This window comes from Grammomys surdaster, unplaced genomic scaffold (assembly GCF_004785775.1).
Source record: "Grammomys surdaster isolate TR1022 unplaced genomic scaffold, NIH_TR_1.0 313, whole genome shotgun sequence".
Taxonomy (NCBI): Eukaryota; Metazoa; Chordata; class Mammalia; order Rodentia; family Muridae; genus Grammomys; species Grammomys surdaster.
In genome coordinates, this window is record NW_021604732.1 from 4,435,832 (window position 1) to 4,462,361 (window position 26,530).

Here is a 26,530-nt window from a genome sequence, read left to right on the forward strand (position 1 = left end):
TGAGCAGCTGTGGAGTTCTAAAGTCAGTCATGCCAGGCATCCACTAATGGAGAAGCTGTACCAAGCACTGGGAGGGCAGCCAGGGTTCTACCTGGCTCTGCAGAACCCAAGCCTGTGGAAAGTAAAATGTAAATAAGCCCCTGCAGCATGCTCCCCCCCAGTCCCCCCCCCCCCACACAGAAGGAGGGTTTTCAGTATGCACTCCTGGTTCCCTCAGCCTTCAGCTCGAATGCTGATTTTAGTTTTGCATTTTATGAGCCTGAAAGAGGGAATTAATTTCCTTGGTATAATACAACCCTCTGGAGAAAGTCTTGTCCAAAGACATTTTCCTCACAAACGCTATCCTGGAAGAAGGGCTGCAGTGAAATAGAAGGACACGCTTAGAGTCTGATTTAGAGGCAAGGTGAATTGGTAGGTTTCTGCTAAATTACTATATTCTGGGAAAATGACAAAGAAAGGGCTCCTCCCAGGAGCTAGAAACCTCTGTAAGGGAAACATTTATGGTACAAATACCTTTATCTGAGTTGGCTTATGTTTTAATTCACTCTAGCAGTGTGTTAAATACTCTCTTAACAGATTGTATGATCCCTGAAGTCAGGGGGCTGGGATCACTGCATACTGATAGCTCCACATGGAGGAAGGTTTGCAAATTGATTTGTAAGGAAAAAGATTCTGAGTCAAATTATCTCCTCCCCACTCCCCCGTTGATGAACAATCCCAACAGTCTCAACGTAGTTCTCCGGGACTTCAGCAGCTGGCCTTCCATCCTCACACCTACACACAGAGCTAAGGTCCAGAATCAGGATTTTTTTCTGAAGCACCATAAGTTGATTGTCGTTTGAATCCGAGGCATACCCATGGCCTCATGTTTTCAATACTTGGCCCCCAGCTTGTGGCACTAATTTGAAGGCTGTAGAGCCTTTAGGGGTTGGCTGGTGGAAATGAGTCGGTAGAGATGCTCCCTAGAGAAGTCAAACTTCTGGGTTCTACTTTTACTCTTGTCTTCCTGTACCATGACCATGTGAAACATCTCCCAGCCTTCTCCTGTAGCCAAAAGGACACCCCCTGGCACATTCCTTGTTACAGTATCAGTCTTAGACTTGACTTAAAATAAACCCTCTTTCCATAAGTGGTTTCTGTCAGGTATTTTATTACAGCAGCAGAAAAGTAGTTCACACATAAGTCTAGTGAAAATAAGCTTCCTGAGCATCACTGGGGCTTGGAATAGGGAAGTCCAGAATGACACTTTCACACGCGGAGTTGTTTAAGCAAAAGGATGCTGGAAGGGTCTCCAGTACAAAATCTCCCTCTTAGCAATGACCTCCCAACAATGTTACCAGTCAGGCACTTTCCTGGCCAGCCCTGGGGGGACCTGGCCAGACAGGAAGACATGTCATCACTAGCTGACCAGAGGTGACACATTCCAATTGTTGCCCTGTCACATGTCCTGCGCAGACACCACAGCCCCTACAAAAAGCTGTGTTTTCCCATTCTCCCATCCCTTCTTCCCTTCTTTCTCCCAGAGGCAGCCCCTGTGTCCCTCTTGCCCCTCCCTTTTAATAAGCTTCCCACATGAGACCTGTTGCATGATATGATTTTCTGGGAACCTGCTGCTTAGTTTCATCATTGGTACTGAGTCCAGATTCACGGTCCTGCCTATGTGTGCACTCCATCATGTAGGGTAAGCCCAATGGCTGAGACCCTATCCCGACAAGTCTGCCTGCTCTACAGGCTTGCTTTCCAGCCATCAGATTGTTAGATCTCTGCATTCAAACACAGGCATATTGGGAGTTTCCTCTTCTGGTTGGCATAAAAGTCCCTCCCTGGACTGTTGAGCTCCCAGCAACTCTGGTGTCCTTTAGGATAAAGGAAGCCTCAGCCACTGTCTTCATAGATGTGACTGGCACTTCTTGCTGAGCACCCCCTCCCACCCTCCCACCTTCCCACCCTCCCACCCTCCCACCATAGAACCTTTTTCTGTTGGTGAGATATCTTTCTTTCCGAGGCACAGCTCCTCCCTTTTCTCCCAAATATCCTGGTACTGAGTGGCCTATGCTTTTCCAGGCGTCTGCCTTTGGTTCCTGGCTGTCAGGTGATGACATGTTTAGCCAGATTGTACCACACATGTCCTGTTATTATTTTCCCTATCTTTGGGATGCTGTCAGTGGTAGAATATAATAACCATTTCCCTCACCCCATGGAAGGCTTTTCCTCACCCCTTCATTCGTACCTCCAGGCTTCCCACTGAACTGCTTCCTAGACCACCTCAAACCTCTAAACAGTGCCTGATTTAAAGTTTTCTAGCCTCATGCCTTTGCAATCAAACTTGGCTCCAATACCCACTAGATAATGAGTCTAAATGGCCACCTGATGGCACATTTGATCCTATTATTATAAGGGAACTTTACAACTATTGCCAGCGATCCAGAGAACGGAAGGTCTCCTAAGTTTAGGCTTTTGCTTTCCTTCGTTCCAAACCTTCTTTTTGTTCTTCTTGTTCCCCAGCTCAGCTCCTCCTAGCTATGAGAACTCAAGCAGACGAAACTTCCACCATTTTGATCCAGATAGTGAGCTTCTCTTTACAGTTCTTACTGGCTTCTTCAGCCTCCTCTGCACCCCTAGCTTCTTCAATTTCTTCTACACCTCCCAGGCCCCCAGCTTTCTCTCCTGGCCTGTCTTCTCTAGACTCCTCCCCTCCTTTGCCAGCTACAAGCCACTCTAACTGTTCTATGCTAGCCCTTACTTTCACCCCACCTACAGTTTTAGCCCTCCCAATACTGGCGCTCTCTCTGCAGCCAGATCCCCTCCTCCTTCCCCCACCCAGCCTAACCAAACCTTTGTTCTTCCTTTGTGTGAAGTTGCTGTGGTGGATGGTCAAATTAGGGTATATGTCTCCTTTTCATCAAGTGAACTTTCTCAAGTAGAAAAAAAGACTGGGATCACTTCCTCCACCTTTATTAAAGAGTTTCAGTATATCACTCAAACTTACAGTCTGAATTTCCATAAATATATGTACATATAATATATATTATTACATTATATCAATATAATTAATATAATTAAAATTATATACAATTATATAATATAATTATATAACTATAATTGTATATAATTATGTAATATGATTAATATAATTATGTATAATTATAAGTATAGTTATAAAATAATTAATATAATTAATATATTAATATGTATTATATATTATATGTATGGTCCTTACTAACAATCTACTCCCCGAGGAGTACAGGTGAGTTTGGGAGCAGGCTAGAGCACATGCAGATTAAATACATGAAACCAACACAGTACACCTCATTGAGACTGAGGCAGTCCCCAACCAGGATTCCCAATGGAGTTATAATACCCCAGGTGGCATTTTAACTAGAGATCAATTTATAACTTGCCTCCTGGCCATTCTCTATAAGGTTGCCCTTAAATCAGTAAATTATGAATAATTCCAAGAGGTCATCTCAATTTTAAGAGTGTGTTACAAAGGCCCTCTTACAATATACTAATCTAGACCCTGAAAACCCAGGTCCACTACTTCTGATGACCTATTTCTTTTCCCAAAGCTAACCCAATATTAGGGCTAAGCTTACATGCTTGGACAGAAGACCCCTAACTCCACAGGCAGAAGTCTTAGTGCTGGCCTTTAAGGCGTGCCATGGTTGAAATGAAAAGGCCTGCAAATAAAAAGACTATATGCTGGCCAAAGCCATTCAACCACCCTGGGCAACTGCCTGGTCTCCTTGGTCTCCTAAAACCCAGAACCACCAGGTCCCTGCTACAGATGTGGTCACCAGGGTCCCTGGGCATGGTCCTGCCCTATTCACAGCAAACCGCCAGGGCCATGTTCAAAGTGTCATCAAGAGGGACATTGGGCTGCTGATTGTCCTCATGTCACATGTGGCACAGGGACACCACTCCTAGATTGCCCTCCAGCTGATCCCCTAGGCCTGGTCATGGGCAGCTGAAGGAGTCTGAGCTTCCTTGACCCAACCACTACTATCAGTAACAGGGAGCTCCCGATTGTCATCTTAGTATCGGGGAGACACAGCTCTTTCCTTCTGGACACTGGGGCCACTTACTTGGTCCTGATGGAATTTTGGGGACCCACCTCTCCTCATTTCCCCATTGTTGGGGTAAGGGGACAGCCTTGCCAACCTCACTAGACCCAGCTATTTAGTTGTGTTTTGAGGGGTGTTTTTCTCATGCATTCTTTTCTTGTAGGGCCAATGTGTCCTGTCCTCTTATTGGAAGGGATCTTCTAGCCAAAGTGGGAGCTGCTATTTCTTTTGCTCCCCCCTTTCACTTGTACTAAAGCTCAGCTAGCAGCCCCTCTCCTCCTTATAGCTACCCAACCTACTGGCTCTAACACGTCATCTGCTTTGCCAGCCACCCAGGTAGACCTCCAAAATTGACCCCCCAACTCTGGGACTTTACCCACATGCCAATCGTTAAACATGCCAAGTACCTCCTGGTCTTGGTGGGCACCTTCTCGGGCTGGGTGGAAGCATTCCTCACCACCAACAAAAGGGATCAGACAGTCTGTGATCTCCATGAGATCATCTTTTGATTTGGAATCCCAGCCTCCCTCCAGTCAGACAATGGTCCCGAATTCACCTCCCAAGTTTCTCAAAACTCATTTAAAGCTCTCAACATCTCTTTTTTTTTTTTTTTTTTTTTTTTTGGTTTTTCGAGACAGGGTTTCTCTGTATAGCCCGGGCTGTCCTGGAACTCACTCTGTAGACCAGGCTGGCCTCGAACTCAGAAATCCGCCTGCCTCTGCCTCCCAAGTGCTGGGATTAAAGGCGTGCGCCACCACCGCCCGGCTCAACATCTCTTGATATTTTCATATTCTGTGTCAGCCCCTGTTGTCAGGAAAGATAGAACGGACTAACTGCTCAACTCCTTAAAAAGCACCCTTGTCAAACTGTCAGAGGAACTTCACCTCGATTGGGTAAAACTCCTACCACTGGCTCTTTTCAGGCTACAGGCTTTCCTCAAGCAATCTCTTTTCATCTCACCCTTTGAGCTCATGGATGGACAAGTTCTGACTCCCAGCTCTTCACTCGAACCCTCTCCTCTCCCTGATCACCACTCACTCCCTTACTCTGTCATCTCTGCTTCCTTCTATGGAACTTTACTGAGCACCATCCACCAAGGCCTACACTGTCTCCTGTTTACTTCCTATCAACATTGGAAAACAGGTCCTTCTCTTCCCTCCAGACTATCACCCCTCACCTCTTTCCCCTAAATTACAGAGCTCCTTCAATGTAATTCTCATGATACTCACAGCTGCTAAGCCTGAAGGGCTCATTACAGTCACCTGTACCATCTCAAGTCCTTTACCCCTCTATCTCAAAATAACTCTTCTTACACATGACCCCAACAGGACCCTGCTCCTTTAAGCTTCAGAGGACCCTCAGACCAACTACCTTGTCCCCAGTTGCCGAAGAATGAGACTCCACTTTGGCAGTTGTGCCTGACCCTACTGGATTATTACATGGGTTTCTCCTCCTCCTGTTTGTTTCTATCCAGGGTAACCTTTATGTAATGGAGATTTAAAGTTTGAGAAACACTCACTTATGAGAAACAGTCTCCAAATAGGGTCAGAGAATTGCTCTATAGCCAGATGCCAGGAGCCAATCAGAATTCTTATCAGCCCTATACTTGCCATTCCTTCTAGATATCATGACCTTTTTGTTTGTTTCCTTTTTGACCAAAGGATTATTTTAAGGAATGGCCAGACAGATATGGGAGCTGGCCATATTGGTCTTGCCAATTACATATGTCGACATCACAGACCAATCACTTCTTCTATCTACTATGCCAGACCCTCTTCTTCTATATCCAGGACCCATGGAATCCCAGGTGGGAAATGGGCATTGTAGGTAAACTCTACTGCACCAACAAATTTGGGATCCTGGTAAGCATGATTCATATCCAGAGAAAATGTGTCCCAATTATCCAATCTCTGGAGATAGGAGAAACAGGAGAAGTAATTAAACACTCCTCCAAGGTCATTACTTCTTTGACATCCCCTCTCCTAAATAATACTAATCTGTCATTTTGCCTTCTGCTCCAGACTCTGACCTTGGCCTATCAGCTCTTTAATGTCACCCAACCTGGCCGCTTTGGAGATTGCTGGCTGGGTGTTTCCCCTGGAACCAGCTCATAATTGCCACTTACAGCTTCTCCAGTGATCCTGTCAAATAGCCTTGCTTTGCCTTTCACCGATTGCCCTGACCCTGGTGTTGCCACGAGCCCCTATCTTTTCTGTATCATCCTCCTTGGCGTGGCAGACTGTTATAAGTCATCCAGGACATGTTCTATAGGAGTGTTAGTTCCCTAACTGTAGCAAAACCATAACTCTAGAAACCTCTTCTCTACCATAATGCTTTATAGTCTAGAATATATCGATTCTTTGTGGTACTCAGGTATATCACTGTCTACCTGTCAGCTGGTCAGGAGTTTGCCCACTGATGTTTCTTTTTCATAAATTAGAGGAGATACATACAGAGAAGCCCCTACCAATCCCAGCTGTGGACTCACTAGCCATCCAGCATAACAAAAGGGTAATTCAAATCCTGTCTATCCCGGCTGTTGCAGGAAGAAGCACGGGTGTTGCCACCAGACCATTAGGACTGGCCATCTCTCTAACCTTGTACCATCATGTACCATCATCAGTCCTCTTTCCAGTTCATCTAAGATCTTCAACAGGTGGTCCAAAGCATACTTACTCTCGACATGGGAACTGGATATTTTTACAGCTGAAACGTGTGGCCTTTGCCTTTTTCTCCAAGAAAAATACTGCTTCTACCATCAATCAGTCGGGCATAGTAAAAAACAAAATCCAACAACTCCAAGCCGACCTCCAAAAACATAAGGAAGCCCCAGGGCCTTTGAAAACTCCCCTATGGAAATGGATGTTGTCTTTCCTGGTCCCTCCTTTTCTCATTTTTCTGCATTTACTGTTTGCACCCTGCTTCATCAACCTCTTCTCCATATTCTTCCAACAATGAATCAAAAAAAAATCAACCAAAGGATGAATCAGTTCCTCTTACAGGATTACCAGCCGCTGGCCACAGCAGAGTCTGATGCCAGCAACTATCAAATGTGTCCCGATGGTGAGGACCAACTACACAAACTGATGAGTCCCTTGGACATCGGGAAGCAGCTTAAGAGCTCCGATACCCCATTCTCATCTTATTATTGTCCACCTTTTAGTTCTCTTTGTGGTAAGAAAAAGGGAAGAAGGTTAGTAATCAGGCACCTCCGCAGGAAGCCCAAAGGGACCCTGAAACAATGTTAGCAATCAGGTACCTTCCTGAGTCCCAAGGGACTCAGCACGACAATAAGATATGTCATCACCAGCGGCTCAGGGGTGACACATTCCCATTGTGAGCCCTGTCACATGTCCTTCTGAGCATGTGCCAAGGACTAACTAAAAAGCGGTGGTGGTTTTTCCTTCCCCCGTCCTTCTTCCTTCCTCCTCCAAGAAACAGCCGCTGCCCCCTTGCCCCTCCCTCTTAATAAACCTCCCAGGTGAGACCTGTTGCATGCTGTGACTTTGTCGGAGCCTTCCACTTAGTTCCATTGCTCTCTCTGCTCTTTGTCTCCCAGCTCTTTCCCTCTATTGTCATAGCAACTCACATAAAATAAAATTGTGTTCTCTGTGATAGATTATAGAAGCTAGAGCCTCTCATACCCAAGCGAGCTACAAAGCCTGGAAAATGAACTCACACTTTTTGAAAACTCTCATTCCAGAAATGTCCTGCTCCATTTCTTGGAGCAAGGACTCCTACACAGAGACGAAGAAGAATATGAACACACTTTCTTGGGGTCCCGTCCACAATCTCTCACCATTAGATCAGAGTCTTTTACCTGATCATACGTCTATCTGCTGTCAGCTCTTTATTAAACCAAAGCACAGAACGTTTTGCTCTGGAGCTTTGGGTCTGTGTTCATTTGTGAAATGGTTTAATTCAATAATCTTGGTGCTGTTTTTCTCATGTTAACTTGCCTTGGCTATGGGGAAGTTGGCATGACTCCTGTGGTGGGTACAGGAAATATCCAGTTTTCTGCTCCCATAGCCTGTTAATCCTGACAACTTCCCTATGAGGCAAGTATTACAAGAGTCTCATTAAAGGATGAGAAAGCTGAGACGTTAAGCAACAATGCCCATAGCTCTGTCTTTTGTCAGGAAAACCATAGTATCTCAGCATTTCTCTAGTGGGATTGTCTTACTTCTCATTGGCCAGAACTGGCCTCCTTGGTTTTGCTGAGCACATAGAGAGAAATGCACCAAGGAACTTCTCTTTGCTGATTCTGGCTCTTTCTGCTGACTTGTGCCGATTCAGTGGAGCCTTGCTGTTTCTGCTAGATTGTGGCCATGCTGCTGATTCATGTTTGGTGTTTGCTATTGAACTGGACTGCTGGTATCTTGACAATGAAGAATGTAATCACCCAAAAGAACTACTACTAAACAGGCCCATAACCCCCTTTTCCTATTAACCCTCTTTCTCCCCTACCTGTGGTCGGTGGCTAGAAGGGAGGTTGAAGCATTTAAGAACCCTAAATATAGTAGATTTTGAAAAATCTAAGCCTATAATGAAGAGTGCTTTGAAAAGTGTTTGCTTAGCTTTCTAATCTTCAGAAGTGAAGAGAAGCATCAGCGGAGAAAGGATTTGGAGTGAGTATTTATTGGACAACCAAGATGTCGAGGTCGTGATGGACGCCAAGCTCAAGGTCATGTGGCCATGTAACAGATCTGGCTAAGGGCCTGGCCTTCTTTTCCATTTTGAGATTTTCTGTTCAGATCTTCAATAGATTTTTTTTAGAGGTTTGATTTTGGGAGTGGAGAAATATCAATAAAACTTTATTCATAAAAGCAGACCACTCTAATGGCAGGACATAGAAACAGGAAGCTGAAACTGACCTGAAAACTTGTGCGGGCAAGTTCTCACAGTGCTGGAAGATACCATGCAGGCCTCTGAGAGAGAAAAGTCATCAGAGGTATTTCCTAGTGGAGAACCCTGAATCCGGCAATACTATTTTGCCTTGTAAGTTGTTCCCACCATTGTAACCCTGGCAGAACATTGTGGAAGCAACTGACCATCATCACTTTGTGATTGAGTTTGAGATCCATAAGAGGAATCCAGGCCTAGTAAGTGGTTGGTCAAAAAGCAATGATTTGTGACGTCATGGCACTACCTACCACTATTGTTTTGCTGAAAGGACATGCTGTCATGCTGCCTTTTAAATATTTATGGTGCTGCTCATGGATTGGTGCTGTTCCCAATCCCAGCCAGAGACGCTTCTGCAGTGGGCAGAAATTCACAACTGGTCCAAGTGCTGAGAATAAATGACTGTTGCATGCTTGGCTCTAAATGAGACATCTGTATCAAGCTCCTCGAGGTTCAGCAGAGATTCTGGGAAAAAAAAAAAAAGGAAGTATATAAGAGCTGCAGGATGGGGAGGGGCGCACTGAGATGTCCCATTCCAGAAGTGACAGCCATTGCATAGTTGACCTCATCTAATTTCCTGCATAAGATTCTGAGTTCCTAAGAGCATCTACACTGAGATCTGACCACCTGTTTCCCTCTGATGATGGTCCAGCTGTGGTTCTTCCAGGACTCCAATGCTTCTATTGAGGCTTCCATGTTTTCTCTGGGAATGAAGGGTTTTTAACCTTCTCCTGTAGTCACGGTGCTTTCTTTTTCAGGTTTGCTTAAGCCTCCTCTTCCTGGTCAGGTGGGCCTGCCATTTCTCTTGTTTGTTGCTTCCTGCTTCAACCCATCTTCTTGTAGTAGCTATTGGCTCTCCACCCAATTCCAGACCTTCAGCTCCCAGTACTTAGTGCTGTCCTCCTGTGTTTTATGTTCCACTAGGACCACAGCCCCGGGCTTCTGTATTTTCATTACCTCAAGAATAAACTTCAGCCTCAGAGTGCTTCATGGTCTGTTGGTGATGCCCCACCAGCACAAAGAACCCTGCTGTGTCCACTACTGGAAGCATCTTCACCTGCCATACCTTACGCGCAACAGGATGCTCATAGCAGATCTTAGGGCTTTGAGCAGGCAGAAACAGCACTAGGTGACTGGCACCTAGTGCCTTTACTTCATCCAGTGACTTGACTTTTAAGAAAGTCTGTTCCTTAAATAGAGAAACTCTACCTCACGTGCACTGAAGCCAATCAAATGTTAAGAGGTCATAGCAGAAAAGCAACTGTATGGTGAGGGCCAGAACAACTAAGCTGGCCCTAAGCTTGCTGGAAATTTGGGAAAACGTTCCTAGGTCTCTTTGCTTATAAAATGTGATTATTCTTTTCCTTACTAGGATTATCCATTTTATATCTGCTAAACGTTTTGCTATCACTAGATAGATGAAAGACTTCATAGGAAGATTGACAGTTCTTAGAAGCCATTCCTTGCTCTTATGTGTGGCTTCGTAACAGGATGTGGTGCTCCAAAGGCTTGCATCAGATGACAGAAACTTCCTTTTCCCATTCTAGAAAGTACAATCAGGACTCTAAGCAAATAACTCTACCAAAAATCATCCTGCCATTGCGAGGAGGCTCAGATGTGCCTGGTCTGCTTTTTCAGAATAGCAGAGAGTTGAGGCTGATCTCCATTCTCTCTCAGTTCAGCACTTACTCTTTCCTTAGGAGCCGTTAGAAGGACACAATAGGCCTTGCCCATGTTTTGAACAAAGCGGACTGCTCTTTTCTGTTCAATCTGTTGAGATCTTGCGACGTCATATACAGCGAGTGTCTTAGCACTTAATGGAGTTACATGTGTTCAGCCTGATTTTATAAGCAATGCCAGGAATGAGCACTCTTTGAGGGGGAAACAACATGGGAGTCATTGGAAACCCCAAACATGAAGGGCTCATGCACGTCCAGACACAGTACTGATCCCCATAAATACTGGAGATAGACATGGGGCTCATCCATCTCGTTTAGAGTTTTATTTCATGGTGTAGGGTGTGTTGTTTAGTTTTTGTCAACTTGCTCATCTGAGAAGAGGGAACCTCAAATAAGAAAGTTTCTCCAACCGCATTGGGCTATAGGCAAGCCTGCAGGGCATTTTCTTGGTCTTCATGTTTTCTTGGATTGTTGATGCAAAGGACCCAGACTACTATGGCCTCTGCTTCAGTTCCTGTCTTGAGTTCCTACCCTGACTTGCCTTTACAATGGGACTACAAAGCTGTAAACTACAATAAACCCTTTCCTCCCTGAATTGCTTTCGGTTGTGATGTTTTATCACAGCAATGAGAGCAAACTATGACAAGGGGAAATCAGAGAATCATGCCAGGATTGCTGGAGCAGCAAAGCCCTAAAGAGGGATACAGTGCAGTTTTGTGTCCTGGTGGAGTTCCTGCTGGGAAGCCTGCGGGGACCTTTCCTGAGCTCAGCAAGATGCTGATGCTGGAAATACTATAAAGGGAAGGGTCAACTCTGCACAATTGGAAGTGCAATCACTGCAAGGAGAAACGGTTCTTAGGTGATGGAGTTGGGGGGAGGGGATGCACCCGAATAGGTTTCTAAATGGAATGCCTGAGTCAGCTGAGCAAGTTACAGAAACCATGACTGCAAAGAAGGGCTTTTATTTATTTGGTCTCGGAAAGCACAAACAAACAAATCAACGCATGAAAAGTAAATTCAAGGCACTACAGGAAGCGTGGCCGCTGCTGTGTCCTTTTGTAGTGGTAGTGTCTTCATGGCGTGATGGATCTTGTCTGGTCACATCTGCACCTTAGGTTCACTCAGGCTGATGACATGGTGGTCCTGGATGGTTTTCTTTGCATCTATTTGTGTGGCTATTAAGCCACGCTGGATTTTATGTTCTTTAGTCACAGCTACAGTATCTTTCCCCTCAAATTTCAAAAGTCTCTGTTCTTTCAGACACCCAGGATGTCTCTGCTCCGGTGTCTTATGAGTATTGGAGGAAGGCACTGCCAAGGAGGCAAGCAGTTGACTCTCCCCACCCCTGTTTCCTTTGCTTCTTTTTGAGATAGTTTATCTTGCTATCATGCAGCCCAACCTGGCCTTGTTATGTACCTAAGGATGACATTGAACTTCTGAGTTTTCTGCCTCTCTCTCTCCAGTGCTAGGATTAAGATATGCACCACCATGCTTAGTTTATGCAGTGTTGAGGACCAAAGCCAGTTCTTCATAAATGTCAGGCAACCACCCTGCCATCTGAGCTATATACCCAAACCTGGATTTCAATTTCTAGTTTTTTTAAAATTGTTTTTGAGACAGAATTTCTGTGTGGCCCTGGCTGTGCTAGGACTCACTCTGTACACCAGGCTGTCCTCAGACTCACAGAGATCTGCCTGCCTTAGTCTCCTGAGTGCTGGGATTAAAATCATATGCCACCAATACTTGGCCTTTAAACATTCTTTTAAATTTAAGTGCCCAAAGGGTTCCTTTCCAAAGAAGGCCCTGATTTCTTATCGATATAATTTCTAAGAAGTCTTCCTTGGTGTTAAAACTAGTCCTAAGTTCTTCAGAGTTTACTTTACAGCTTCTTCATGTTTCTAAATACCACCTTTGTCTTTACTGGTCACAAATATATAATCCTGCTTGCGTCAGAATATTATGTTCTTATTGGTTGTCACAAAAGCCAATGTGCCTACACAGCCTTTGTTGAAAAGCTGTAGAAGAAGATAACAAGTTCACATTTTGTATAATAGGGCCTGGTCCCTGTGGATCAGGCCACGAGCACATGAAATATTCAATACATCTTGGTGTACAAATGTTAAATACAGAAATAAATTAATAAATACATAAATTCCTTAAATATTTCAATAGCATAAGGCCAAGTGGAATGCTAAAATATATATGCATAAATTAGCTCATTGTCTCGGTGAGCATTTAAACAATTACATATAGAAATATAGCAAAGATGTCATGATGAGCTTAGAAAAACTAGAGAAAGCTAACCAAGCAGAAAATAGCTTTTGAAGTTTTTTTCCATCCTGAGTTTAAATTTTTCTTTCCTAAGGTCTTCTATTTTTCTTTCCTTCCAAAGTTGTATCCTAGGATAAGACCCTGTAAAGAAATGTGGGTAAGTCCATGTTGGTCAGAAGTATAGCATCAATACTCTCCTATTTCTTATATTTTTTGTTGTGAGCCTAGCCTTTAATGGTTGAGCCGTCTTTCCAGCCCTACTCTCCTATTTCTCACCACACACTATCCCCAGACATTGGATCTTGAAGATTTCCATGTGAGTTGGCCCAATTCTTCCTTTCAGGGCTCGGACTTGAGCTGGTCTCATGTTTGCCAGACAGAGGATCTCTTGAGAGATTTGTCTTAAAAGTGCTTTAACTGAGATATTTCCTTATTAAAAACACTTCAGTGTTTCCTCAGAGCCCCTAGGACAAGGTTCCAACTTCTGTCCACTTCCAAGTCCTCCATACTCTGACTTCTGATTTCCGTCCCATCGGGTCCTTCTTGCCTTTCCCCGTATAAGGGTCCCATTCCTGTTTTCTTTACTGCAATATCCTTGGCCCTGGACAGTGCCTGACCTAACCTAGCCATCAAACTAATGTCTGCTAACGAACAAATGTATTTCTGACTCTGGAATCCCTGTGCCAAGAACTCCACCCCCAGCCTCCCTCGCAAGCCTCCTGTTGTCCTCTACCAGGATCACTGAATGTGCAGGTGTGACTGGGCTTCGTGGACCTGCTCACCCACCTGCAGGGCACACATGCCCACTTGCTGCACGAGGAATTGTAGTAGCGATCCTGGGCTTGCACGCAGATATTCATGTCTTTGCATTGGACTTCGGTAGAGGTCTTCTCTACCAGGATCGCACCTTTCTGCAAAGGAGAGGAAAGTTTGAGGGCTTTAGGCAGGATAAGGCAGGCTGGCATGGACGTTCCCCTTGCACCACCTGCTGGCGGAAGCTGTAAATAGAGGTGTGTGTGTGTGTGTGTGTGTGTGTGTGTGCGCGCTTGCGCGTCTCACCTCTTCCCAGAGCTGAGGTTGCAGGCATCACTATTGTTTTACATAGTTTCTGGGAGTTAGAACTCAGGACGTCATACTTCAGCGTGAGTCATCCGTCTCCCTATTCTTATTTTTCTATTTAGTAAGCTCCAACAAAAACAGCCTGTGCCCCCTTCTATCTCTCTGAATAGAAGCCTTGCCCCAAGGTCCCATGGGCAACCACTCCCAAAGGAGGCTGATGTTGAGACTGAGACCAGTTTTCCTTAGCTGTCCTCTGGACATCAAGAAATACTATGCCTGTCAGCTTATGTAAGTGACTTTAAATCCTGACAATGCTGCTAAACAGCTGTGGTGCTTCAGAAAAATGTCTTTGCATCTCTGTGTCTCTCCTTATTTATGAATAGGTCCCATGATAATGCCTGCCTCTAACAATTGCAGCAGCTAAATACATTATGTAAAAATGCTTAGAAAGCTTCTAGCTAGTAGGAAGCACCAGACGTTATCTAGTAAAGACAGGTATATTAAATACATGCACACAGGGATGAAACCTAGCAAGATTTTAGGTAACAGTTAAAATCTGTTTCAAAATAATCCCATTTTCTGCTCCTATTTTTAGGAAGTGATTGAATCTCTGAGCTGAATTGCTACCACATTCTCAATGCTATGTAGGGAAAAGCCTTGGATCTGTGACTTTAAATGCTCTGTAAAACTGTCCCCCAAACCTTGCAAGAGATCACTGTGTTAAGGACCAGAAAGAAAGAAAGCCACCATTATTAGCTGTGTAAGGGTGGGCATCTTGTAAGGTGAAATAATTGCACACTATAGTAAAGAAGTAAGGATTATCCATATTTGGTGACATCCAGCACCAATGTTCTAGCAGTTACTATAGTCCTTTTAGACTCCTGAATCCCAGGTTGCTATATCATGAACAATTTTGGTTAAGGACTGATGGTCGACTGTACTGGAGGAATTGAAATGGTTGGGCTAACTGTCTTTGCTTCCATCAAACCGACACTGGGTCCTGGTTTTGTGGCTGCTCTAGCTGGGTGAACTTGGGCAAATCATAGACTCTCTGAGCTTCACTGTCCTTCTCTGTGAAGAGGTGACAGCAATACTGGCTGCCTTCGGGTCTTTGTGTAGGTTGTGCGTGACACACATGGAGAGCCCTTAACACAGTTCTGTTCCTGTAGCAAGCACCTGGTTGTTAGGATCTTCCCATTGACCCCAACATGGGCTGCTTAAGTCCTACCTGGTTGCACCCCTCCTCTGTCTCCTTCATCTTTTCTTTCTTGCGCTGGACTCGAACAAAGAACTTGAGGGAGTAGTAGGAATGGGGAGTACTCCAGGAGTCAGGGTACTCCCAGCTGACCTCCACCTGAGAGTTCTTCAAAGGCTTCACCTGCAGGTTCTTGGGCGGGTCTGGTTTGACTGCAGAAGAAGACAAGCATCCTTTATTATCCTGGTTGGGCTTTGGAGCTAGGGTTTAGGCTTCTGAACTTGGATGACTGAGACATCCACCTTCTTGTCTCTAGGATAGCTTCTTCACTTCTCTGAACATCAGAGAAGTGCCTGTGAGGCTGAGAATGCTCCTTCCACAGGAGGAAGTCACCACTATTGGCCACATCCTACATTTTAGAACCCTTTCTTCACTGCACAGACTGGAAGTCCCTGCTGGTTGAGTCGTTCTGCTTAATAAAGTCTCATACCTGGGCTCTGCAGTCAGGGGACCGACCCTCCCTGTGCTTGGTTCCCCACTTTACACTGAGCGTGAAGTTAACCCATAATTCATTAGGTACCACCATTGGGGGCAGATCTGGTCTGGGCTGCTATCTGTGAGATTTGAGATCTGGAGAAAGGTAACTTAGTCCTTTAATTTCCTCATCTGTAAGATGCAGACATTAGTGTCTATATCATAGAATAAAAAAGGATGCAGGCAAATCCTATACCCCAGGGTATCGCAAACATGTGGCAGACAGCATCTTTACTTCTCAAGCACATACTCCCATGCAAAACTCACTGATGTCCCTGATGAAGAAGCTGGTGCTGTAGTTCTCATATTTATTCTGCTGCCGTGCATCCAACACCAGTTCAACGGGCAGGGTCTCCTCGGCAGTTGGGCAGGTGACATCCTCCTGGCACACCACTGAGTACTTCTCATAGTCCCTTTGGTTCAGTGTGACCTTCTCTGCAGACAGAGATGCTGTTCCACATGTCACTGCCCGAGAGTCAGGGGAACTGACAGCAAAGACAGAAAGAGTTCTGTGTTATAGGTCAGAGATCTAGTGCCTGATGACTACAGTCTGAGGACAGACTGCCCGGCTGCTTAGATTTCTCCTATGGGGTAAAACAGCAAAAACAAAAACATAAAAACACCCCAGTCCTTTCCGAGTGGAAGCTTAGCTGTAAGACACTGAAACTTACATCTCTGGCCTAAATCAATCTGAAGATGTTTTAATGCACGAGAACCTGCTTAATTGTAAATAGCTAGAGCAACAAAGATGATTATAAAGAAAACACGCATGTCTCCGCCATCCTCCTTTTAACTTATATCTGAGTACCACATAAAGACATTGTTCACAGTTTGTTACTTCTAGAGTTTTTTCAATGAATATTTAGGGTATACACACACACACACACACACACACACACATATGTATATATGCAGCTCATCCAAATAAGTAGCAACTTTAAAAACAAATGAAAACTACATATGTATGAGTCGGTAACATCTTTTTCCTCTCTGAAAGTATTGTGGGGAGTCCTCTAAGCAGAACGTGAAAGTTGGGTTAGATATTTCAATAGATTCACATTAATGATCCATTTGAGCATGCTTTTGCTAATTATGCAAAATATTCCAGTATCCCTTATCCATGTACCAGTTTCTTCAGGAACACGTGTAAGATTTCTCTAGCAAGAAAATGTACAGCGCTTGCCTAATTTTTTTTTTTTAAGCACAGAGAAGTCAGGCATGTTACTATATGTAAGCATCCTGTAATGTACACAGGTTTCCTTTGGGGCCAATTTTACCAGCTCAAAAAATTCTCATATAAGCAACAAGGACTCTGATGTCACCCTGAACCATTATTTTCCTTACCTATGCTTAAGTCATAGCAAATTCATGCTAAAGATGGAAACACAAGCCCCCTGTTTATTTGTTTAAATAGTGGGAGACCCAGGGTGCTCATTCCCTGCCCTCCACATGGCTCAGGGATCTAGCTGCTGAATGACGTCAGCTGTAGAGCATTCTGACACACCAGTTCTGCAGCCCTGGGAAATGATTATTTTAGGGAAAGCCCAAGTGCGTTGGAGACACTGAACTTCAGAATAACGGTCTTGGAGGGGCAGAAAGAAGTTGGAGGGCTCTAGGAAAATCTCAAAAGGCCTCAGAGGGTTCTGGAATCTGTTCCAGGGCTTCTAACAGCAAGGCCCTGGAACACTCGATTCTGTTTTTGACACAAGGTCGAGCTTTGGCAAGTTATTTGTAGCTGTGGGTTCTTTATAATTTCTCTCCATGGTGCATGGGGCCTTAATGAAGTGCAGCCAGGCAATTCAGATGAGTGAATTCAAACTCCCCAGACGACTCTTCCCAGAGGGCTGGCTTAAAGCTCCATGCTATTTCCTTAGGTGAGCAGAGGGAAGTTGAAAAAAAAAAAACCCATAGAATTGACTTTGCTGTTCCATTACCAGTCACTGATAATCCACAGGCAGTTTGTCCTTATTTTCATTATGAAGTAGATCTAACAAAACGCTGAGAAATCCTGACAGCTCCCTTACCTACTGCTGCTCTTGATGTTGAACTTCAAGTTGGTGTTTCTCTGCACCAGCCACGAGCAGGTGAACCGTCCGGAGTAATTCGGTGCCTCACATTTCAGGAAAGTCTTATTTTTAAAGTCTGTATTTGAAAAGAAAAAAAATTAAATATTTAGGAGTTTTCTTTTAATAAAGAAATTTGTTTTTGTTTAATTTTTTTACTGTGGATGGAGCATTACATGGACATTACATGGTACAAGGGTGAGATTTTTTTGAGACAGGAACTCTGGGTGTCACTGGCCAGCCAGAACAGCTTATTGGTGAGTTACGGGCCAATGAGAGTTCCTGTCTCAAAGGAGATGACAAACATTTCTGAGCCTCCACACACATACACACTTGTACACACCTGTACACACACACACACACACACACACACACACACTCACTCGCAATTATTGATTTTTAAGGAGAGGTAGAAGAAAGGATACTATCCCAGGGCATGGAATTACTTTTTAAAATTTCTCTGGACCAAATTCCATTTTCGTTCTTGTGGAGCAGCAGATGTGAGTGGCTCAGAGTTTCACCTCCTTTGTGGCAGGTGTATTGGCCAGCATCTAGAAACTCTTTGACAGTGATGGTCAGGGTCTTTCCAGAGCCTATGACTCCACGTCTCTGGTCTGAGGTCCAGGTGATGCCATCTTCTTCAGGAGTGTCACAGGTGAGGGTCACTGTTTCTCCAGGGGAATCGGGATGCCAGTCCACTTCTACAACATAAACTGGAGAGCACCAGCAGTAAGGACCTGGACCAGGAGCCTCATGAACCCTGGAACTGAGTTTCATTCAGTGTTTTGACACGCCTACTGCCCTTGGAACATCATAGCTTACAAGGGTTTGGCAAGTGCTTGCTGAAACGATCTCAGGGCATGGGAATAGAACAGAGAAGCTGCCATCAAGTCATTAACTGGCAGGTGGTCTGAAATAATTAATCTCTGATTAGCAAGGAAAGATCTTGAAACAAGAAAGATACAAACAGCACAAGACTCCTTGTCACATGTGCGTGCGTGCGTGCATGCGTGCGTGCGTGCATGCGTGTGTGTGTGTGTGTGTGTGAGTGTGTTTTGAAGATGGGGATGAGGGGGATTAAGCTTCCAGTTGTAGTTTGCAGGGAACACACAGGGTGCAGTATTTAGCAGAGTAACACAGTGGCTTAAAGCAAAGACGTGGAGAAAGAAAGATCAGGAAATCCTGCAAAGGGGATTTTGAGCGAGGTACTGAGCCATCAGTCGCCTTGGAGTCCTCACAAAATAGTAGGAACAATATTGTCTATGCTAATAGGTTTAGCTGTGAGAGTAGATGGTAAAAAGTATGCACCTTAGCAAAAACCTGTGCTAGCTTTTTTATCATCATCATCATCATCATCATCATCATCATCATCATCATCATCATCATCCTGCCCAGACCAAAGAGCTAGGCAAATGAACCAACAAAATCTCTTAAAATTATCCAGGAAGACTTAAGTTTTTAAAGTCCCTTCTGCGTGAAATTTGTCAATGGAGATTGCTATTAACTACTCGTTTTTTAAAAGCCACTTTACACTCTTACGAAGCAGCAGGTGACAGTCTTAAAGTTTTTGAAGTAACTGTTTTTGCTGATGCCAGAGGGCTAACCAAGGTGGCATCAAGTGTGAAGTGTAACAAGTGCTGCCGTTCCTGTGTTATGCAATGGATACCTGATGCCAGTTTCTAAATGAGCCTCCAGAATATCTCCCTAAGGGGTTCGGAAGAGTGTCACACCAAAGCTTCATGTGACAAAGCTTCACAGGTTACCTACATATCAATTATGAATCCAAAGACGAGCTTAATGCAGTGGCCTTAGCTTAGTGCAGTGGCCAGTAAAGCCTGGTGGTCTCCCAACCTCCATTATCAGCATCATCCCAACCTCCATTATCAGCATCATCCCAACCTCCATTATCAGCATCATCCCAACCTCCATTATCAGCATCACTGAAAACCCATCAGTAATGTTTGCTCTGGGCTGCTGAGTCAGAAATGTCGGGATGGCCCCAGTGATCTGATGCCTGAATATGGAAGGCACAGTGAAGATCTTGGGGTTGGGAATGCCACAGCTATGGAGGAGAGCCAACAGAGGGCCTTAAGAGAGCCATGGCCTCCGGTGTGGGAAGAGACATGGAGCTACTTAGAATTTTACTTTATAGCCCAGGCTGGCCACAAAATCAGGGCTGTCTTCTTGTCTTGACCTATCAAGTTCAGGGATTGCAGGCATGAACTACCATGCCTGAGTCTGATGTCATTCTTAAAAAGAAAAGGAAAGAAAGTAAAATAATAGTGCTTTCCTTAGAAGGTAACATCTAAGCTAATTTGTATGCAAGCTTAAGACAGTTCCCTTAGGTGCCCTGTGAATGGTGGCTCTGTGATTGGCATTGGAGCTTAAAGCCTTGTGAAATGTTAAGTTCTTACTTTTACATCAGCGGGATTTCTAACTGCTGAATGGGGGAGCAAAGATAAGAGGTACAAATCACTTGAGGCCAAACTCTTTGGAAATCATTAGCCTGGCTGACACCAATCCACAGGACTCTGGCTTCCAATTTCTCTCTGTCCTCTAGGCCACGGAAATCGCAGTGCTGTCTGTTATTTTCCTCTTAGAACCTGAACTCAGAAACCCCAGAAGACCTTGGCCCAAGGGCAGGGAAAGAAATTCTTGGAGATGTTGGAATCAGAGCTTAGATATTTGCTGGGCTTCAGGTACCATTGTTGACTTCAACACAAGCTCTCTCTGTGTTTCTCATGTTGATTTTCTGAAATTTCTGTGGTTTACCAAGTAAGGAGTAACAAAGGGGTTAACTCTGCCAGAGCCTCACTTCCTGTCTAAGCAGTCTTAAAAAAAAAATCCCTAAATTGGAGATCTGGCTGTGCAAAGGCTTTACTCAGCATCCAAAATTCTAATGGGGTGGGTGACCAAACTTGAGCTAACTCTTTTTAAAGATGCATTTAATTCTTGTGTGTGTGTGTGTGTGTGTGTGTGTGTGTGTGTGTCATAGCTCATGTCTGGAGAGTAGAGGGTAATGAAGAGGAATTGGTTCCCTCCTTCTGTCATGTTGATCCCAGTGATTAAGTCTAGGTCATCAGACTTGGTGGCAAGCACCTTTACCTTTGAAATAGCTTTCTAACCCTTGTGAATCTTCAGAATAAAAATACCGGCTCAGTTTTTTTTTTCCTGGGTTCTCAAAAGATTATTTCTAATCAGCAGCTGAGAAATCTTTCCATTTTTAATTTACACCTATTTCCTGCTTATGGCCACAGGAAACAGTTGCTTCATGCCTAACTTGTAAAATCTAGCATTTAAGCACACAGGCTCTCAAGTGAGATTAAACTGGGATCAAGTTCTATTCTGGCCCTTGTGGGAAAGTTACTTAACTTCTTGAGCCTCAGTTCTCACCATCTGTAAAATGGAATACAGATAGCTCTTACTTTATATGGTTGTTATGAAATTAAGTTAGGTTCTGTGCTCAATAAACATGAATTCTTACTTATAGTGTAGCTATAAAAGCAGAAATTCCTGACATTTACCTTGTGTTTCATGAAACATTTGAGATTCTGTCAGGAACATCTGAGGACTGACTTGATGGACATTTGCTAACTCTGAGATGGCACAAGGACAGAGAGCACTCTTGCTATGTCTTCATTATTTGTCTACTAAGTAATTTTATTGCCACTGGGATAATGGAAAGCTCAGAGACTTTGTTTTAAACATAGTACTTGCTAATATGGATGCTCACTCTACCGGACGTTATCTTCTGTATTCATCAACATACCCAACAGCCCATGTGGGCTGTGCAGTATTAAACACCCAATTAAGAAAACAGGTTACGAGGCTACCCAACCTCAAAGGTTCAGAATCAGTACCTGGCAGAACCATGACCTGAAACCAAGTCAGTGTGAAAATAGCCAGAGGACAGCCATCACGGTGCCCACTGAGAGGACGTTATAATGTGGAGGTCAGGAGAGAGCAGAAGACAATCTCGCTACTTTTCAAATTCTCTACCAGGCATTTCATTTTCAAAATAAAGAGTCATTTTCTGATATTTAAGGCAAAGATCACATCCCGTTTGCCACCAAAGTCCACCTGAAGCTCCTTTTCCGTCATCCAACATGAAAACTAAACAAGGCAAAGATAGGTGGAGGAAGAGTTCCCTGAGGACTTTGCCGAGGAAACCCCGTGCGTGGCGGCCTACTCCAGGCTTCACGATCCCTTCCCAGCAGGCTGACTGGAGATCAGCTTAGATGCTGGTGCGCCAAAGAAAACAAGGAACAGACTGCTTACCATCTTTCTCCAGCTCCCACATGGCCATGAGTGGAGATACCAGCAAAACCATGGCAAACCAGGAGATGGTTAGCTTCTGATGACACATCTGTGTGGAGGAGGGACGGGAGGAAGAAAAGGAGCAGAGGAGAAGGAGAAGGCAGGAAAACAGGGGAGAGAATGTCAACCGTTATCCAATTAACCTGGCCCATATTTTACCTGCCTTCTAAATACTGATTTTTCCCCTTTCTCTTCACACTGTTAGACTAGGATTTTAGGAGATCTGTTCTAGCTTTGGGTAAAAACATCTCCAAATAAAGAACTAGAAGCTACCTGGAGCTGAAATAATCATAGGGCCCAGTCATCTGTTTTAAAAAAATATTGATTTATTACTATTGTATATGTGCATGTGTGTATTAGCATGTGTGGAGGTCAGAGGACAAGTTTTGGGAGTTGACTGTTACCTTCCTCTGTGGGTTCAGGGTTCAAACTCAGGTCACCAGGCTTGTGCAGAAGTAATGTTTGTTACTTGCTGGACTGTGTTACTGATAGCCACAGTTGTCCCTCTCCTCCCTCTTTTTGAGACAGAGTCTTAGCCTTGTCTGTCCTGGAACTCACTACGTAGATAAGGCAGACCTCAAACTCTCAGAGATCCAGCTGCTTCTGCTTCCCGAGTGCTGGGATTAAAGGCGAGAGCAACCACACCCGGCTCACTGTCTTTTTTTTTTTAAGGCACAGAAACATAAGTTTAGAGATGAATGTGGCTTCCTGGGTCCACATTCGGCAGCCATTTACTTAGTTCTGACAATAATGTTAATATCTAAAGAGTATTGAGCAGAATGGGAAAGAACGCCATGTCACCAATACTGACTAGGACAGTGCCCTTGGGCATCTGTATCACTGCCCACTGTGCAGCAGGCACTGGGATGCCTTTCTTAATCTTGGGTGTATGTATAATTTGGGTTTACTAAGACTGTTGGGTTTCAGCCCAGAGTGTCTGATTTAACACGCCTTGAAGGTGCTCAGAGCTGATGCCCTGGTCCATTGAACACATTGTGAAAGGCAAATGTTTTAGTCAGGTTTTAGGGCGCAGAACTCCTAAAATTCAAGATGTTCTTTAGTAGAAGACCATAACATATTGATTGACCCACCATAAAGTAGATACATGAGCCACCATCTTATATTGTAACCCAGGCTAGATCAACACCAAGGCAACAGAAACCTTTAGACTGTAAAGATTATACCTCACTCATAAATGTGATAAATGAGATAATTAGTGCCTACTAACTGTCTTCAGAAACACTTCCATCTATCTTGGAGGATGCCACCATCTGGCAGGAACAAGGTTTGAGAGACCACAGGTCTAACTCATGTGAATGAAGACTTTAATGTTATAGGCAAATACCTTAAAAATGAACAGACCTTGGTTAGAGATCATGGCTTTTTAGAGAACAGGAGTACTGTTAACCTCTGAGGACCTTGCTATGATTTCTCTTCCCTTACAGATACCATCAATGACAGAGACAGGGCTAGGAGTCAGGCCTTGTCTAGGTCTAAATTATCATATAGCCAAGCCAAGAGCTAGCTGAAAGGATGCTGGCTCCTACATTCATAGGCTTGGAGTCAAGCAGACATGGGCTTGGATTCTGGCCCTACTACTCAGTAGCTGTGTGGTATTGGTCTTGTTTCTCTGAGTCCTACTGTCTTTATATAAAAAGACACAATAAAGGCTTATATGGTCTTAAAGAGCTGTTGGGCACGCAGTGAGATGATGTGCTGTAATAGCTTGCACTAGTAGAAGAGCTAAGGGGAAAAAATTGAAATTCTTTCTGTTTTGTATACAGTGGGTTGAAAAATAAAAATCTGCTAGGCTGTAGAGAAAAATGCCAGAAAAGGTGATGCAATTATACATGGCTGTAAAATCCAGATGGTAGTAGGACTCTGGGAAGGGAAAAAGGCAGAGATTCCTGGCATCTCCTGGTGATCTCTGTATGCTCTCAATATAGGGATTTTCCCTTGGGCTACCTGCCAAGCATTTCCTCTGTCAGCCTCAGATGCATCTGAGCATCACACATGAACCATATTTCAGGTTGAAGGGAACCCTGGCAACGGTCCAAGGAACAATTTTCATCTACATCTTAGATCATAGAAGACCAGCAGAGGGTAGAGATGGTGGTGGGTCTCCTCTTAATCAAATCTGCACAAGCAAAAAGCGTGTGGTATGTAGCCAGGCTTTGGCTTTCTGGCTGATTGGCAGATGCTGGGTGCTGTATCCCTCTCACACTACAATTCTTCCGTGATACATTTGAACAATTTGGTTTTTTCTTCCTTTGTTTTCATTTGATTTCATTAGTTCTCTTAACTCCCAAGAGTCTTGTGCAAAGAACACAGAAACCCTGGGGTACACACTCTAGCTCCCTAGAGCATGTAAATGCTTCCAGCATTGCTGCCAGCAAGTGCCTGAGTGGACTTCCCTTTTGCAAGTGTCATTCTGTTATTATTATTATCTTTTCATTTAAAAGAGAAATGGTATGTAAAAATGAAGAAGCTCAGAAACAGCAATACACAGTGCAGGTGGTGTGGCTGTCAGGGGTGGCAAGGAGAGAAAGGGCAAAGGGCCCTGGTTCTACAGCCAACCAGAGCTCAGGCCATCACTCGCTATGTGACCTTGACAGGTTGGGTTGACTTCTTCAAACCTGTACTCCTAGACTAAAAATAGGAACCCTGCCAGGATAGAAGCTCATGAAATGATCCATAGAAAGTGTCAGCTTGATCCCCAAGTGAAAACAGGACCCCCAATACCTACTCTTCTCCTTCGGCATTACTGAAATAGCAATGGTTTGATTACATCTTTAATATCTATACCTCCATCCTGAGGGGTGTGGCAGAGGTCATGTCTGTCTTGTCTTATATCCAGACCCTAGCCTAGAGAGAGTTCATGGATTGTTGGCACAATAATCATAGTATTTCAGATCTCAGCAAAATGAATTGTTGGGGGCAACCTAACCTCATCTTGAATGCCTTGCTTGAGCAAACTGAGCCATCAGCTGAGGCTCAGTGGTCCCTGGGTAAAAACAAGATCTCATCCTGCTCATTTTTTTTTTTTTTGAGACAGGGTCTCAAACTCATCACGTAGCAGAAGCTGGCCTTAAACTCCTGCTCATTCTGTTTCCCACCTCACAAAGTTGGAGATTACAGGTGTGCACCATCACATCTGTAATTAGCTGACTTTTTAAATGAATATTTGAAGTCCCTGTCCCCAAAGCACCTGGTTTCCAACAGCAGGTAAGCCATCTGGAATACTTCCGGAACCCACTTATTCCCACTTCTATGCTGCCTGGTTCAGGGGTTGCCTGTGCTCCAGAGTCTAAATCTGGACAGCCTCTAGACACTGGAAATTAGTGACAGGGAACAGGAGAGAACTTACCTTGCTTTGCTGCGGGCTGCCTGGTCTGTTGTGCCTGGACACTCACTGTTCCTTCTGCTGCTGGGGCTGCTCCTGGAGCTTATATACTCTACTCCTACAGAACTTTCTGATGGAAACCCAAACTAGAAACTGACTAGTCTCAATTGCAACACTGAAAACTAGTGTCAAAACATTCTGGGGGAATTTTAAGAAGTTCCTCCCCCCTTCTGCCTTTCAGAGTACATCTATCATACAGTGGGAATATAGACATCGAAATCCCAGGTTAAGAGGAAATGACTTCGGGGTGTGGAAAAAGGAAGGAGGCAGAGATGCTAATTTCTGTTTACATCATGCCTAAGGTGAATAGAGGTGGCAATTGCCAACCTCTCCCGATTCCACAGACTGGGGAGAAAGGAAGGACTTGCCTCAAACCGAGTTCTTGGTTCATGCCACAATCAAACAAGTAGGTGATACTATGAGGCCCAAAGAATAAAGAGCTTAGTGTATCTGGGCCACCTTTCCCCATGGGTTTTTTTTTTTTTTTTTTTTTTAGCATCTGAGTTTCAGAAGCTATTACCTCCTGTTTGTGTGTCTCCCCCTTCCCAGCCTTATATCTATGTCGTCTGTATCCCCCTGCAGAGGTGAACAACTAATACAATTCATTGTGTTTTGAGGGCGTCTCCTATGCTTATAGGTCCTTACTCATGGATCGATAGCAACATGAGCTGAACTAGCCATAGGCAAGCGTACAGATGACCCATGCCATACTCAAAGGTCACTCTTTTGGGTACCCATAGTATATTCTCACTTCAGTAATCACATATCTGTGGTCCTAGAAACCCTGTGTAATTTCTCCTCTTGAGGAATCTAAAATTGCAAAGAGGTGTGCAATCCTGTAAGTTGATGTTACCTCCCTTCCTCATCTGTGCTCAGAAACATTAGCTCTTGCACAGCCAGTTCGCATACAGATGAGGTTCACTCTCAGAGCCGGCGATAGAGGGCGCTAAGCGAGGACGTCCTCGCGGTTGGGACACACGAGACCGCACCAGCTGCTTCTCCATTCCTGTCTCTGGCTTGGGTTCCCGCTGCCTGGGAAGTTC

General features: G+C 44.3%; 1 protein-coding gene and 1 non-coding gene across 2 annotated transcripts; both read right to left on the minus strand.

The window, feature by feature from the left end:
• Positions 1-11,590: 11,590 nt before the first annotated feature.
• Il12b (interleukin 12B) lies at positions 11,591-25,490 on the minus strand. The gene is made up of 8 exons (XM_028777714.1): positions 25,452-25,490; positions 22,046-22,133; positions 18,214-18,480; positions 17,729-17,846; positions 15,972-16,189; positions 15,204-15,382; positions 13,703-13,827; positions 11,591-13,057 (listed from the first exon to the last, which is right to left on the minus strand). Exons 2-8 carry the CDS (start codon positions 22,131-22,133, stop codon positions 13,045-13,047), a joined length of 1,008 nt encoding a protein of 335 aa, XP_028633547.1. The 5' UTR covers positions 25,452-25,490; the 3' UTR covers positions 11,591-13,044.
• On the minus strand, positions 16,918-17,063 carry LOC114629672. Its single transcript, XR_003712703.1, has one exon. It is a non-coding gene; the product is annotated as a U12 minor spliceosomal RNA (small nuclear RNA).
• Positions 25,491-26,530: the final 1,040 nt, after the last annotated feature.

What these genes read in the sequence shown, in the direction of transcription:
- Il12b (XM_028777714.1), bottom strand. Translation starts at nt 22,133, where the DNA reads ATGTGTCATCAGAAGCTAACCATCTCCTGGTTTGCCATGGTTTTGCTG. An exon ending in CTTCTTCATCAGGGACATCA is followed by an intron (nt 15,383 to 15,971) that starts GTGAGTTTTGCA and finishes CTTCTTCTGCAG; the next exon opens with TCAAACCAGACCCGCCCAAG. An exon ending in CAGAGGAGGGGTGCAACCAG is followed by an intron (nt 13,828 to 15,203) that starts GTAGGACTTAAG and finishes TCTCCTTTGCAG; the next exon opens with AAAGGTGCGATCCTGGTAGA.